Consider the following 15,299-nt stretch of genomic DNA (forward strand, 5'->3'; position numbering starts at 1 on the left):
TGGAACAAACTGATGGATGTTTCAGAATTCTGATTGCAAATCAGGTGCAGCTGGTGTTACCACAAACAAACAAACCGGGTCGGGTAGGTTTGGATCTCTTTCCCCCCCTAATGTAGGACATCATTACAAAAATGAATTTTGCATGAATCTTTGTCTAATATTAAATCTGACAACCTGAAATGTGACAAATACAATGTGGCACTGCATTTCCAATAATACAAATGAAGTTCAGTGATGACTTTTTTATTACATGCATCTTCAGATCACCAAAGAGAGTTCATCAGGACGAAAGTTTAATTGCACACATTCCACATTTTACATGACAGGCATCTTTAAATACATTAATACTTAGTGGAAAGAAGTCATTTGTTCATGTCTACAATAGTATTTGGTTCAAAGAAAATCAACACGAGATGAATACAAACAGCAACAGATGATGTCACAGGTAGCTTATTTAAATAAATCCATGTAGTAACAAACAGGGAATGTGAGGTCGAGGGATGAAGGGCCCTGCTCCAGCCACGTTTGTGTTCATCAGTTTGCACAAATGTGTTTCTGCTCATCCTGCTCGTCGGGTTTTCTTACAGCTTCTGCTGTTCTGAAACAAACGTGCTGCCATCTGTACTGAGCTCAGGCCGGTGTGCAGAAGCAGACAAACACAGCACATCAGGACTGCGCGACAATCTGAACCAAAGCAGACTGGAGGAGCCATGACACGTGTAAATATACGCCGTGCGTGGTTCTCTGTAAAGCAGACCACAGGGGGAGACTGTGGCATGTTCGTGATATCACTCCTAACAGATGTTTTACCCATTACAACAACGTTTGATTCTTACTGTGTCCCACACACCCACATACTGAATGAGGGAATAATTCGGAGGAAGAGGCTGAGCTAGAGCAACACTTCCTCTGTTGATTGTGCACCTTATAAAACTGGAAACAGGATCAATTAGAGCTCAGCTCTGTGAAGAAGCATCTCAGTATCTACATACACAGGTCAGCCAATCAGCTAGTGACAGGTAAAATGAGCTGAGCAGCTGACATCTATGTCCAAACTGCCACTCATTACACCCCAAACGACCTGGTACAGTGATGACAGCCTCCAGCAGAGCCCCGTCCTCCACGTACTGTGGAGCAGGTTTGTTTCCTGTGGGAAGATTAGAAAGGTGCTACGGCAGGAGAAACGGAACAGGAGCTTCTTCAAAGACCTTCCTCCTTTGTTTACGTTCTTGGTCCCATCAAAAATACAGAAAACTGTTACCTTCATCACAGATTCGTCCTCCTGTTCCCACTCCAACATGATGCGCTTGGCAGCCACTGAAACTGCCTTTTCCATGTGCATCATAACAGTAATGCACAGGCACTGTCACGCAGCACTGCTGCTGCATGTGAGGTTAATGCTATGCAGCAGAGTGAATAGATGATGCTGTTAGTGGCAGCAGACTGTTTGACTCTGAGCATTTTACACAGTCACAGGCTTGTGGTGTCCACCTGTGTACCAGTACTACAGTACCAGTACTACAGTACTACGGTACCACAGTACTACAGTACCAGTACCACAGTAGTAGGGCAGGACTTTACTACGAGGAAGCTTTCAAAGCGATCACCATGCTGGGACAGAACAAGTACAAGAAACGTACTTTTAGTACAAAATTAGTGTTCTACAAAACAACTCAAACACAATCAGGAATGTGAGTGTGGGTAATAAATAATTCTATTAAAGGGAACCAAATGACATGAATCCACACGGCAGTACTGAGACGCACTGACGGGACTGTCTGCTATCTGGGCTAACATCACTGGGGGCGGAGCTTTAGCGCTCTGACATCACACTGCATTTCAAATAGCTAAAATAATGAACACTTCCTTTACAACAGAGTGCTAAGTGCGAGTCCGAGCGGAGCCTGGAGGATGACGGGCTGCAGGATTAAAAAGGTCTGTAGTTCCAGAAACTGGAGAAAACCGAGATCTGCAGGGAAGGAAGCAGCTGGGATTCAGTCAAAGATGAAACAGTTTTCACTTCCTTTCACTTTCTGCTCACTGTAACAGATTTAATGGTGAAAAACAAAGAACTGTCTAGACCAAAAGGAAAGGTGACTTTATGAAACAAACTGCCAAACGGTCAAATACTTCACGCCACTGTAGAAACACGTTTAGGCAAACTGTGCTGTGATCATTTAAGCCAGAGCTCTTTGATCCCGATCTGTTCCCACAGTAAAGACTCAGGCTGCTTCTCTAAAGTAAATGAAACAAACCCAAAGTCTTTGTTATCCAACGTTGCTCATACAGCTGTCACGTGACCCTGGCTAACGTCTCGGTTCACCCCAGGTTAGTTACAGTGGTGTGGAGACGTGTTCGTGCCCTTCATCATAACTGACTTTTTGTATGTTTGATCCGAAACACTTAAGCGTGACAAAAAGACCCCCCGCCCCCCATGAAAGCTCCAGAACCATCAGCATCAGGGGTTAGGCTAAGCCTCGCTACACTGAATGGTGGTGTTACTAAAAGTTCATATTTTCTAATTAGTTTCTGTTTTTATTTCACTTTTAGCTTTTAATTCAGTTTTCAGAGTAAATGTTCATATTTCATTTACATGTTTGAACATTTTTAGTCACATTTGTGTCATGCTGGCACAGAAAAATCAGTACAGGTGTTACAGTACGAGCTGTCTCCGAGCAGAAACGGGAGCTGGAAGCATGTAAATATAATAATAACCACTGCAGCCAAACAGAGAGCCTGACGAGCCCAGCTGTAAGTAAGCTGTTAAGACTCGACTGTACGCTGTGTTCCTGTTTTCCTCTGAAACAATAAGTTCTGTTGCAGCAGCCTTTCAACGCCTCTCTCTGTCTCTCACTGCAAACTTGACCCACACAACAAAGTAAAGCTAGTTTTCAGCTACGAGCCCGACACGAACCCGACGTATTAGTCAGAGGTCCCTTTACTACGGTTCGGAGGCACGGACCTGTTTTATATACGCGTGGGATAGTTTTCTATATGAGATCGCTGCAAAAAAAGTGCAGCCTTACCTAATGTCCACCTACTGTTACTCATTTATATGAAGATTTTAACATCTAGCTGGTGTTGGTGTGGAGAGTAACAGTTCATTTTAAAAGTAACCTTCCAAACACTGCCGAACAGACAGCACGTGCTCCCAGAATGAATGCTCCATCTCCTCCACGTCTCTCACGTCATGATTAATAATGTGCGAGTGTTTGAGGGACTGACCTTGTCCTTCAGCTGCTGACAGAGCTGCAGGGATATGGTGAAGAACACCAGCGTGTCACTCAGCCAAGGCACCACACACTCCACTTTGTGAACATGGCTCACCTCAAACCGGTTGTTGTTGAGCTCACTGTGTTAGCAAAATGTAAAGAGAGCTTAGATACTGTCCACCATGTACACTTTAGCACTACTGTGTGTTACCAGTAACTAGATAGTAAATCAGTTTCCATCCAAGCCAGCATCATGGGGCAGGAGCCCAGCTGTTGAGTAAGAGGCCATTTGGCCACAGTCATATTTAAATATTACTCATAGAGCCAGGTTTCAGTAATATTACACAACAGAATAAGGCTGCATCATCTGGTAATGGAAATATGTCGTTTTCTAATAATAAGCATGTACAGGAATAGTTGCAATGACACTGATGGCTCTTTGTGTAAACGTTTCACCTCCTACAACATGTTCAAGCTTCATCAGAGGACTGAAGGACTTACAACATCGCTCCAGGGCTGTGCAGCACTGAGCTCCCAGCAGGCTTGAAATTCTGCAGATATGAGAAGGATCACAAACACTGGTCACATGACAGAGGGCGGCTCCACAGACGGGTGCACGGTGTCACAGAGTCTAACCTTGGTGGTGTTAGCAGGCAGCACGTGGAGCTGGTACACAGTCAGACACAGTTTGCTTAAGTTGATGTAAAAGTTGACCATGACATCCCCGGGTATGGGAGGAGAGAACATTTTCTGGTGATCAAACAAGAGAGGCCGGTGTGAGGCAGTCAGGCTGAAACATCACAGGAAGGTTTAACCTTCAGCAGTATGACTCTGCTGGGTTTCTCTGCAGTGACTTCACTGAGCCAGCACTCAGAGCTCATCAAGTCCTGCTTTAAAATTCATCATCAGAGCCAGGAACAACCTGCAGATTGCTTTGGTGTATTTCTGCCCTGGTGGAGTTTATTTCCACCCACACCACCTCCATGAGTGCTTCTCCAACCTTTCTCCTCTAACATCAGAGCAGCATGGGCTCCGAGCAGGTTCATTGGGTAACGATCTAACGAGTAATATTTGATGTGGCTACTGCCACGTGGCTCTAATAACATATCCTGCATTACACAGGTCTAAAGTGTGGACAGCAAAGGTGTAAATAGCTCCTACAGGTTACCTGAAGTTAATCTCGGATCCTGTGAGTGTCGACCGAGGTTAGTCAACGCCAACCCAGACTGCGGGCGCTGGTTTCACAGAACAGTTGTGGATTCAGAGCCCAGCACTGAGACTGGGCTTTTTACAGGACCTAACTATGACTCACTGCGACTGTTCCACTTCAGCACTGCTTTTGATGCCATAGATCGCCCTCGTCTGTCAGCGGGAGCCTCCCCCCAGAGTCAGAGGGCTGGAACAGTTTACACTGCACTGACCTACAGGAGGACAGCTTCCTGAGAAACCCTGCTCTCACGAGGAACCTGATTTGACTAAACTTGCTGTCAAGTTTTCTTTAAAACCTGCATCTTTACACAGTTATTCTTCAGTAAGATCATTGAGTGCAGCGTGTATACCATCAAACCGCTGGCAGCCAGCTCAGGCAGCGTCATGGAGGCCGGGGTAGTGAGGCGGTTTCGAGCTCGTGTAAGCTGCAGCATCACTCCATCCATGAGCTGCAGCATGAACACAAACGTGATGTTAGTATCAGCAGCATCAGCAGAGTGGCAGCTCTGTGCTAACAGGGACACACCTTGTTGACCTCAGCCCCAGACTTGAAGTGGTAGCTCTCGTCACGGCTGCTCAGCAGCTGCAGAGCCTGGTTCACGTGGTTCCTGGCATCTTGGATCTGATGGGCCACAGAAACGAGGACCAGTGAAGGGTGGGGGTCATATGTTAACACAAGTTCCTGAAGAAAACTGTCCAGCATCACCTCTCGGCTTCATTGCATTCACTTTTAAAAGCTAGACTAGTATGGCGTTATTTTTGTGCCACTATTCTGAGCGCACGTAAAAAAGGTTTGCAGGTGTAAGTGTTGCATTTTGAGGAGAAATTTATTTTGAGTGAAGAAAATTCATTGCTGCGTGCAGAAAATGTATTTCAGTGTTTGCTGTTATCCACACACACACACACACACACACACACACACACACACACACACACACACACACACACACACACAACAGCAGCCCCTCTCGCTCGCTCAGTTTTTGTACTTGCGCTTGCTCGCAATGTGTCGCTCGCGCTCTCAACATTTTTGCCCGTGTGCGTTCAACTCTTTCTGTACACCGTTATATTTGTGCCACAAAACCAGCCAATCACAGACTTGGATGCAAAAATATCTGATTGGCTGTTTTGGTCTCCAATCAGCTCGAAATGACGAAATGCAATATCCCAGAATCCATTTCGTCCAAAACTCAAACGAGGCAGTGGCGGAGGAACACAGAGGGGCGGAGTTTGAAATGTTGAGAGCGCGAGCAACACATTGCGAACAAGCGCAAGTGCAAAAACTGAGCGAGCGAGAGGGGCTGCTGTTGTGTGTGTGTGGATAACAGCAAACACTGAAATACATTTTCTGCACGCAGCAATGAATTTTCTTCACTCAAAATAAATTTCTCCTCAAAATGCAACACTTACACCTGCAAACCTTTTTTACGTGCGCTCAGAGTAGTGGCACATAAATAACGCCATAGACTAGCTGATGACTTACAGACCGTCGCCTGTAAGTCATCAGGTGCAGCTACTCATACGGATAATAAGTAAAGCTTTAACTGTGAACATGTTTAACAGCTTGGTTTTTCCATGAGCTACTACAGAGAGGAGCAATCTTCTGTTTGACAATTCAATTCAATTTCAATTCAATTTTATTTATATAGCGCCAAATCACAACAAAAGTCGCCTCAAGGCGCTTCATAGATACAGAGAAAAACCCAACAATCATATGACCCCCTATGAGCAAGCACTTTGGCGACAGTGGGAAGGAAAAACTCCCTTTTAACAGGAAGAAACCTCCGGCAGAACCAGGCTCAGGGAGGGGCGGCCATCTGCTGCGACCGGTTGGGGTGAGAGAAGGAAGACAGGATAAAGACATGCTGTGGAAGAGAGACAGAGGTTAATAACAGATATGATTCAATGCAGAGAGGTCTATTAATACATAGTGAGTGAGAAAGGTGACTGGAAAGGAAAAACTCAATGCATCATGGGAATCCCCCGGCAGCCTACATCTATTGCAGCATAACAAAGGGAGGATTCAGGGTCACCTGGTCCAGCCCTAACTATATGCTTTAGAAAAAAGGAAAGTTTTAAGCCTAATCTTAAAAGTAGAGATAGTGTCTGTCTCCCGAATCCAAACTGGAAGCTGGTTCCACAGAAGAGGGGCCTGAAAACTGAAGGCTCTCCCTCCCATTCTACTTTTAAATACTCTAGGAACAACAAGTAGGCCTGCAGAGCGAGAGCGGAGCGCTCTAATAGGGTGATATGGTACTACAAGGTCATTAAGATAAGATGGGGCCTGATTATTTAAGACCTTGTATGTGAGGAGCAGGATTTTGAATTCAATTCTGGATTTAACAGGAAGCCAATGAAGGGAAGCCAAAACAGGAGAAATATGCTCTCTCTTTCTAGTCCCTGTCAGGACTCTTGCTGCAGCATTTTGGATTAGCTGAAGGCTTTTCAGTGAGTTTTTTGGACATCCTGATAATAATGAATTACAGTAGTCCAGCCTGGAAGTAATAAATGCATGAACTAGTTTTTCAGCGTCACTCTGAGACAGGATATTTCTAATTTTAGAGATGTTGCGCAAATGGAAGAAAGCAGTCTTACATATTTGTTTAATATGTGCGTTGAAGGACATGTCCTGGTCAAAAATGACTCCAAGGTTCCTCACCGCGTTACTGGAGGCCAAGGTAATGCCATCCAGAGTAAGAATCTGGTTAGATACCATATTTCTAAGATTTTCAGGGCCGAGTACAATAACCTCAGTTTTATCTGAATTAAGAAGCAGAAAGTTAGCGGCCATCCAGGTCTTTATGTCTTTAAGACATTCCTGCAGTTTAACTAATTGGTGTGTGTTATCTGGCTTCATGGACAGATAGAGCTGGGTGTCATCTGCATAGCAGTGAAAATGTATGCTATGTTTTCTAATGATACTGCCTAAGGGAAGCATGTATAATGTAAACAGAATTGGTCCTAGCACTGAACCCTGTGGAACTCCATAATTAACCTCAGTGTGTGAAGAGGACTCTCCATTTACATGCACAAATTGGAGTCTATTAGATAGATATGATACAAACCACTGCAGCGCAGTACTTGTAATACCTACAGCATGTTCTAATCGCTCTAATAGGATATTATGATCAACAGTATCGAACGCTGCACTGAGGTCTAGCAGGACAAGCACAGAGATGAGTCCACTGTCAGAGGCCATAAGAAGATCATTTGTAACCTTCACTAAAGCTGTTTCTGTGCTGTGCTGAGCTCTGAAACCTGACTGAAACTCTTCAAATAAACCATTCCTCTGCAGATGATCTGTTAGCTGTTTGACAACTACTCTTTCAAGGATTTTTGATATGAAAGGAAGGTTGGAGATTGGCCTATAATTAGCTAAGACTGCTGGGTCTAGAGATGGCTTTTTGAGTAAAGGTTTAACTACAGCCAGCTTGAAGGCCTGTGGTACATAGCCGATTATTAGAGATAGGTTGATCATATTTAAGATCGAAGAATTAATTAATGGCAGGACTTCTTTGAGCAGTTTTGTAGGAATGGGGTCTAAAAGACACGTTGATGGTTTGGAGGAAGTAATTATTGAAGTTAACTCAGAAAGATCAATTGGAGAAAAAGAGTCTAACTTAATATCAATGGTACTAAGAGTAGCTGTAGATAATATTACATCTGTGGGATGATTATTGGTAATTTAATTGGTAACAACAACATAATCATGCAAATGAAAGCAGGACCTGAATAACTGGTAAAGTCTGTACAGAGAACTTCAATAAATAAACACGGCCTCACAATGACAAAGATATTATTCCTAACTACAAACAATGTGCTGCTTGTGGTCTTTCCATCACTGCAGAGCTCAGACATTAAGACAAACGTAGTGTTTGCAGCCGATCACGGACGCTTTGGCTGTGGGACCAACATGTAGAGAGGAGAACTGGATCCACTGTCCCCTCCTGGATGTTACCAAACATCAGACATGTGAAAGAATCTGCTGCTTTGTTTTCAGCTCGTGGCATAACATGTCCCTAACATGAGAACAACATGTGACCAGTGTCACGTTTCCAAAGTAGACCGAGGCGTCTGCCTCCACCCACACCTGCTCACAGCATTAACAGAGCTCGGCTGCTTTGGGCTCAGTGATATTTTCATAATGCTCTGAATGTCAAACTGTGTTTGGTATAATTAATGCAAAGTGTTGATTCAATTCAAAGTCATGTTAGAAGCTCGCTGGTTGTGATGTGGTCAGGCCTCCCTGGTCAGAGGCCCCGCCCCTCTGACCACAGTCCTGCTCACGTTTGTCATTAAACTCTGAACAGACACATGCTGACAGTCTTATAGTTACATGGATGCATCAGGTAATACTTCTGTGATGTCACACTACACGCGTGCTAGCAGAGGGCCCACACAAACGTTACAGTGACCGTTAACGCCGTGAGACTGGTTTCATTGGTAGTTAATATCTGACCTAACATCGCTCTGCCTCAGCCTGGCTGCACTCTGACAAACAGTAAGAGATTGCTGCTTTGCTCTGTGTGAACCACGTCGTGCACGGCCTCTGCAGCCTGCACGTTAGCTGCTTCATGGTGAGCGTTATACCGGGGAGCTGAGGAGCTGCCTTCTTTCTCGTTGTTTTCTAAGGTTTCATCCTCAAACTTCTGTAGCTGTAAAGTCAGAGAAGCAGCTACGTGTTGTATTAAGTGCAGCGCTGTTTTCTATACCTGTTGCAGTTTCCACTGTTTGTCTTCTCTAAACTGGAAGTGCAACACTTGGCTGCTCTTTGCAACCTTCAGGTTGATATCCTGTTGAGACAGAGTCAAACATTAAAGATGCTCAGCCTAAAGCAGTGTCGTTAAAAGCCTTGGTGAGAACGTCATACACTCACAGCCTGAGTCAGCACCTCCCCCTGCAGAGTCAGCACGCCCTTCACCTGATCCATGCTGCTGGAAAAAGTCACATTTTTACCTTTGGAATCATCACAGGACAACAAATACAGAAGGAAGTGGATGTGAAAGGTGACCCTATCACGTATAATGCCGACAGCGCTACATGTAACGTGATGTCACAAATGATTACCACGGTAACAGTACGGCAGTGTGAGCTGCATTTACGTTGAGCTGCCAAGGATGAAGTTCTCCTGCTTCAGCTGATTTTCAAAGCCTGGTGTCGGCATGGAGAAACGTCTGGATGCCTCCTGGTGACAAGAACACAGCAGAGACTTCTTCATGTGCTGAAACGACCTGAGAGCTTCTTCCTGCTCTGCTGTGGAGTCCTGTTAGAGGACTGTGTATTTATGGTGCTGAGGACACTTGTGTTTGCCCAGCCTTTCAGTTAAAACAGCAGCGCTCTGTCATAGTGACCTGCCAGATGCTGTCAGCCTGGCAAAGACTTACCGTGACCAGCAAAGAGCTCCATGGGTAAAGCTCATGTATCATTTCAGCCACGTAATTATGCAACTATTTCTAACACATGAAAGCTCATCGTTTACCTTGAGAACATCTTGGAGCTGCTTTAAGACAGCGTGCACTTCTTCTTTAAGCAGCCAGTTGAACTCCTCCTCCTGCCAAACACAGTGAACCAGTTTCCTGTTAGTGAGAGACAAAGATAACAGCTCGCCCTGCACGCGTACACAATTACTATTATTGATGGTAAATGGGCTGATTCTTATACAGCACTTTTCTACTCTCCCGGAGTACTCAGAGCGCTCTATACAACATGCCTCATTCACCCAGTCACTCCCATTCTCACAAGCACTACCTCTGTACTGAGTGCTTTCTAACTACACTCACACACATTCATACATCGGAGAGCAAATTGGGGTTAGTATCTTGCCCAAGGATATTTGGCATGCAGAGTGGAGGAGCCTGGGATCGAACCTCCAACCTTCTGATCAGTAGGTGACCTGCTCTACCTCCTGAGCTACAGCCACCACCCATTATTGATCAATAATACATATCAATAACTATACGAGACTTCAAATTACTCATATGTCAGTAATTTACATGATTACCTAATAATCTGCAACATTGTGTCCAATACCCATAAAGGTGTATTTTGACTTCATCTGATTAGACTGATTGACTCTATGGAAGATTTCTGCTGCAACACAGGCAGCCGTCAGGTCAGGTCTGTTATCTGACCTTTTGTAGTCTCGCCTCTTTCAAATAATTCAACTAATGTGAGACTGAAATTGAGCACTTGAAGGGTTTGAATGGAATATTTACGCCCGTTTTAAAAAGCTAACTGGCTAGCAGTGTCATTAATAGGGATGGGTACCGGTGTCCGGTGCCATGATGGCACCGGTTCTGACATAAACGGTAGTAACCAGACCGAAAAGCAGCGCACATTTCGGTGCTTTATTTCGGTGCTTTTTTCCCCTGAGCTGTGATACACTTCTAGCCAATCATTTTACGTTTCCGAGGATAGTAGGCGGGGCCAGGTACGTACGTTCAGTTAGAGCAGAGCTACAGATTAAAAATGTCCAAGGTGAAGCGGTCAAAGTCTGGTTGTACTTCGCAGCAAAAGATGCAAACTCAGCAGCAACAAGTGCTTTAAGCTGATACTGTGATACTGTCAAAGGAGGTAACACCTCGAATCCGATGAAACACCTGGCGACGCATAGAGTTTTTTTTAAAAGCCCAGAAATGCGCCGTATTTGATAGCTTGCTGCGAGACCTCACACCGTGCACGTCGGGTGGGTTGCCAGTTATCGGACCCGGAGCAACATCCCCCAAAAACCCGAAGAATAGAGTCCTGGCCCCTAGCCCTGCCAGTGTAGCAGAAATGATGAGGATGATGATGCAGCAGCAGCCGTTCTTCTCTGCGTGAGTAGCTTAATGTTGTTCGTGTGTAATTTACGTTGAGTAGGCTAACCACGTTATTACATTAATGCATGTAAGGTGAACTAGCAAACATCATCATAGCTACATGCGGCTGTCCTCTTGTTTGATGGCAGATACTCCCTTCACCCTGGCCAAAAAGGCTAAAATGACCAAAGAAAAAGTGGAAACCAGCTGAACATGAGAGGTTTTTGGACAAAGTTTGTGTTCTTCATTCTTTAAGCACCGGTTCGAGCACCGTTTAAGCACCGGCACCGTTTCAAAAGTACCGATTTGGCACCGGTATCGGATAAAACCTAAATGATACCCATCCCTAGTCATTAATGTCGGTGTAACATCCACATGAACACAGGGAACCCTAGAACAAACTGTGGGGTGTGGCCCACTGGGGGGAGCACCGGTCTACAAGGGGACAAGCCGTTCTGCCAACGAGCCGTTGTTTCTTTAACGTCCCCACACAGACCACTGTTTCATGGTCCAGGTTCAGCCACTTAAAACGGTCTGATCCTGGACACTAATGACTCCAACAGGCTGTGACGTGGAACTAAGCAGCAGTGGTAATGTGCCGCGTGTCCACAGTGGGGCTCAGTGCAGAGGCTCGCTACAGTAGACCTTACACCCTACTGGTTTGTATGAAAGCATTAAAACCACACTGCTAATGTTCTTTCACAAAAGTGTTGACATTATTAGCTGTGATGTTACTGCCCCGTGTGTCCAGCTCAGACTTTGTTCCTGTGCGCGTCTCATTACTGAAGGACAGGCCAGCTGTGGACCGTCAGCCAGCTGTGGACCGTCAGCCAGCTGTGACAGTGGGAGCTTACTTGTGATTGGTTGTTACTGGCAAGCAGACGGTTTTACCAGTACATGGCTGAATCTGTTCACAGCCATATTAGATCATTCCCTCCTGCTGTCGTAGAGATACACTCTGTGACATTTACACGCGTGTTGATGCCGTGTTTAACAGTACGACCCCCGCCCTGCAGGGAAAACGTTTAGGTCCAGTTTGTCATCGGTAGTCAGCAGCAAACAGAAGGCTCGGGCTCAGCTGTCGCTCTCACGGTGACGGTCAGTGAGCCGTTGCCATGGGCCCACTGACCGTCAACCACAATGTCACAGTAACACGACAGCGCGCGGGGCTAACAGCTACCGTGGGCAGCTCTGTGCAAGAACAGACGAGTCAGTGCGAAGCACCAGCAGCCTTTCAGTCACAGCGCTGTTTGCTAGTGCAATGGTGCGATATACGCGACGGCTGAGCAGCTTACCAGCACAACGCGCTCCACCTGACTGGCCGTCGACGTCTTCGGGAGCTCCGACAGAGACCTCTGCGGATTCAGCATTTTGTCCTGGCACCACAAACAAACACCGGCCTCTCTCGCTCGGGGTGACGCCGTCTCACGGTGGCCTTTGGAAGCTGTGTTGCCTTCACTGACGTCGGATACAAGTTAAGTTAAGTTGAGCACCCAAAGAAACGGCGATAAGTTGAAATAAGAAACCAAACAAAAGCGACCACGGCACGATGCTCCGTCACGGCAGTAGTTTATAATCCGGCCTGTGATCATGTGAGTCAGACGTTATATTCACTACTGCAGTCCATAGAGTCTGTATACTACCGGACTACCTGTGTGCTGTCGTTACACACAGACGATGCTTCCGCCTGCTGCATTTAGTTTGAGAGAATGAAGCTACATTTGTATTGTTTTATGACAACCACCTGAATGCAGCATCAAATTAGTCACGTGTTTAGTGCGGAGCCCTCCCATCCAACGGCTCTGGCGTAGTGGCGCCACCCACCAATCCATATCTGGCTTAAGAACTTCCGCTTGGCGTTTTCCACGCCGTTACGCAACCCACGCCTGACAGTTGGTCAAACTGGACGTGACGCAGCGTCAATGCGGCGACATTCCTCGTCCTGAGAGTTGAGTCGGGAGGAGGTCACAGTGAAGTCCTGTGGAGTGCGCTGAGATTTTATGTAAGAGCGAGGGGACGTTTGCATTCACTCTTCTTGGGGGATTAGCATCACCTGCGAGGCTCACCTGCCTCCGTCACATGTCTCGCATTCACATTCATACACCTCGCTGTGATCTTGATGGCACATTTGTTTCAAGGTTATTTTCAGAGAGAGCAGGCGGACTGATGGTCGGGATGTCCGCGGATTTAATAAACAAGTTTCCATAGAAAACACAGTCGTGAATCGCTCCAAGAGGATCCAAAGGTGCCAGACTGTGCCATTTAAGTGAGCAATAGTTAGTCAGGCTTTGTGAAGGTCATTCACAGTGTTGAAGTCAAAGGCGGGTAAAGCAGGAAAAAAATAAAACACCTTTTCAAGACAAATGAATGAATCCGAGTGAGAACGACGATCGCTTAGCAGAAAGTGCTTTTCTAACAGTCAAGCTCTACTAAGGTTAGATGTTAGTTAAACTGCAAAGCTGTTTGTCTACAGTGTTTCTTCTGTGGTTCATGTACAGAAACCTGTAAACAGACAGGCACTTAACGTGGAGCCGTTGTGTCTTACTCACAGGGTCCAGTTTCCTGCACAGAACAGACATTACTGCCACTGTGCATGTGCTGAACACCCAATGAGGTATTTATTAGGTGCCGTCCTCCAGCTTAAGTAGGAAGCTGATCACACAGGTATTCACAGGTGAGGTAATCATCTGCAAGAGCTGGGAGCAGGAGACGGACCACCTCTAAAATACAAGGTGTGTTTAATCCATAATCACACACAGAGACATAAAGACCATCGTGGCAAAAGAAAGAGTGAGTGCGTTACAACTGTAATGCATTTCAACGTCTGTATAAGTGTCACCATAACAACGGTCTACACGTGTACAAACGAGAGGTGCATCTTCTCGAGTTCAGTGAACTTGTGACTGGGGGGTTGAGAGCTGGATTCTTTTGGTAAACTGGAGAAATGACAGATATCCATGTACCGACTTTGGAAACAGCAAGGAAACAACATTTTGGATGTTTCACCACTGTTTGTAGCCTCTAACAGTGGAGACTGGTGGGGGCACAGAGACAACTTACAGGTGTTAAAGGAGAAGTGGAGGGGAGGGACGCTCCCATGTTTTACTCCCCTGCAGGCAGACTTCCCCACACTGCAGTAAAAGCTCAGATACAGACGCTGTGCTGCACAGAGGGAAAGTGTGGGACAGATGGAGAGGTAATCAGGAGCATCCATCCTCTCTTCTCTACATATTCCTCTTCCTACTTCCTCCCTGCTTTCTTTCTCCTGTGTAGTTAAAGGGAGGCTTTCATGTTTTGTTTCTGGGAGAACAGGAAGAAGAAAAATACAGAGCTCTGTATCAGGGAGGTATAGAGCTGGAGTCAGAACTTAGTCTCCAAGCACAGTGACTGGTGGTGGAAACAGAAGCTTGCACATGTATTCAAATCTTTCATATCTGAGTTTAGTTTAAATGTAGAAAACCAGGATACATTTCTGACGGGTTATACATTAGTTTTACTCATTTACATTATTATAATAATACTTTGATTTAAAGGTAAAGCAGTTTCTCATGTGTGGAGCCTGTCTCAGTGAGCAGGCTGGTGACATCAGGACTAATCGGGGAAGATTAGTGTTTTTTGTTTTTCAAACAGATGTGTTTGTCATTTGTAACTGACATTTCAGAGCTGAAAGAAAGACTGACTGAGAGTGCTTCCTGGGTTAAAATGCCCATAGAAGTGATCATCTATATAAAACTAAAAGGTATTCAGATCAACTGATGCATACATTTTTATCCTTAGTTATCCTTTTTCAAACATGTATGTTCAGACATATCTGCCATCTTTCTCTCACAGCTACGATGGCCAAGCTGACTTTAGATTGGTTTCCCCTACAGAAGAATAATTTTGAAGTGGTTTGTGGCTGTGGTTGTTTCTAGTTTCTACTGGGACCAATCCGAACTTTCTGTTCGCTAAGCTTAACTTAGTGGCTTAGTGAACTAATATGTCTGTGAAGGTTCTCAGTCATCCAGGTCATCGTAGTCTAAGGAGCTTGGAAAGAAAAGCGTCTGGGCTTCTTTAAGTTGCTTGAAGACGTTTCACCTCT

General features: G+C 45.4%; 1 protein-coding gene across 2 annotated transcripts; it reads right to left on the reverse strand.

The window, feature by feature from the left end:
- Positions 1 to 287: 287 nt before the first annotated feature.
- On the reverse strand, positions 288 to 12,675 carry rogdi (rogdi atypical leucine zipper). Of its 2 annotated transcripts, none has more exons than XM_085351248.1 (11): positions 12,514 to 12,675; positions 9,901 to 9,972; positions 9,524 to 9,606; positions 9,298 to 9,355; positions 9,134 to 9,214; positions 4,948 to 5,043; positions 4,772 to 4,870; positions 3,849 to 3,962; positions 3,714 to 3,763; positions 3,226 to 3,352; positions 288 to 1,969 (listed from the first exon to the last, which is right to left on the reverse strand). In XM_085351248.1, exons 1-11 carry the CDS (start codon positions 12,586 to 12,588, stop codon positions 1,928 to 1,930), a joined length of 897 nt encoding a protein of 298 aa, XP_085207374.1. In that variant the 5' UTR covers positions 12,589 to 12,675; the 3' UTR covers positions 288 to 1,927. The 2 variants fall into 2 exon arrangements, with proteins under 2 accessions (XP_085207374.1, XP_085207373.1); XM_085351247.1 differs by having other exon boundaries at positions 9,298 to 9,352; positions 12,514 to 12,647.
- Positions 12,676 to 15,299: the final 2,624 nt, after the last annotated feature.

This window comes from Diplotaxodon limnothrissa, linkage group LG4, assembly GCF_057381915.1.
Source record: "Diplotaxodon limnothrissa isolate DT_005_m linkage group LG4, D_limnothrissa_male_GT1.1, whole genome shotgun sequence".
NCBI classification, from domain to species: domain Eukaryota; kingdom Metazoa; phylum Chordata; class Actinopteri; order Cichliformes; family Cichlidae; genus Diplotaxodon; species Diplotaxodon limnothrissa.

What these genes read in the sequence shown, in the direction of transcription:
- rogdi (XM_085351248.1), bottom strand. Translation starts at nt 12,588, where the DNA reads ATGCTGAATCCGCAGAGGTCTCTGTCGGAGCTCCCGAAGACGTCGACG. An exon ending in TTCATCCTTGGCAGCTCAAC is followed by an intron (nt 9,356 to 9,523) that starts GTAAATGCAGCT and finishes GACTTTTTCCAG; the next exon opens with CAGCATGGATCAGGTGAAGG. An exon ending in AACAGTGGAAACTGCAACAG is followed by an intron (nt 5,044 to 9,133) that starts GTATAGAAAACA and finishes GTGGCCCATCAG; the next exon opens with ATCCAAGATGCCAGGAACCA.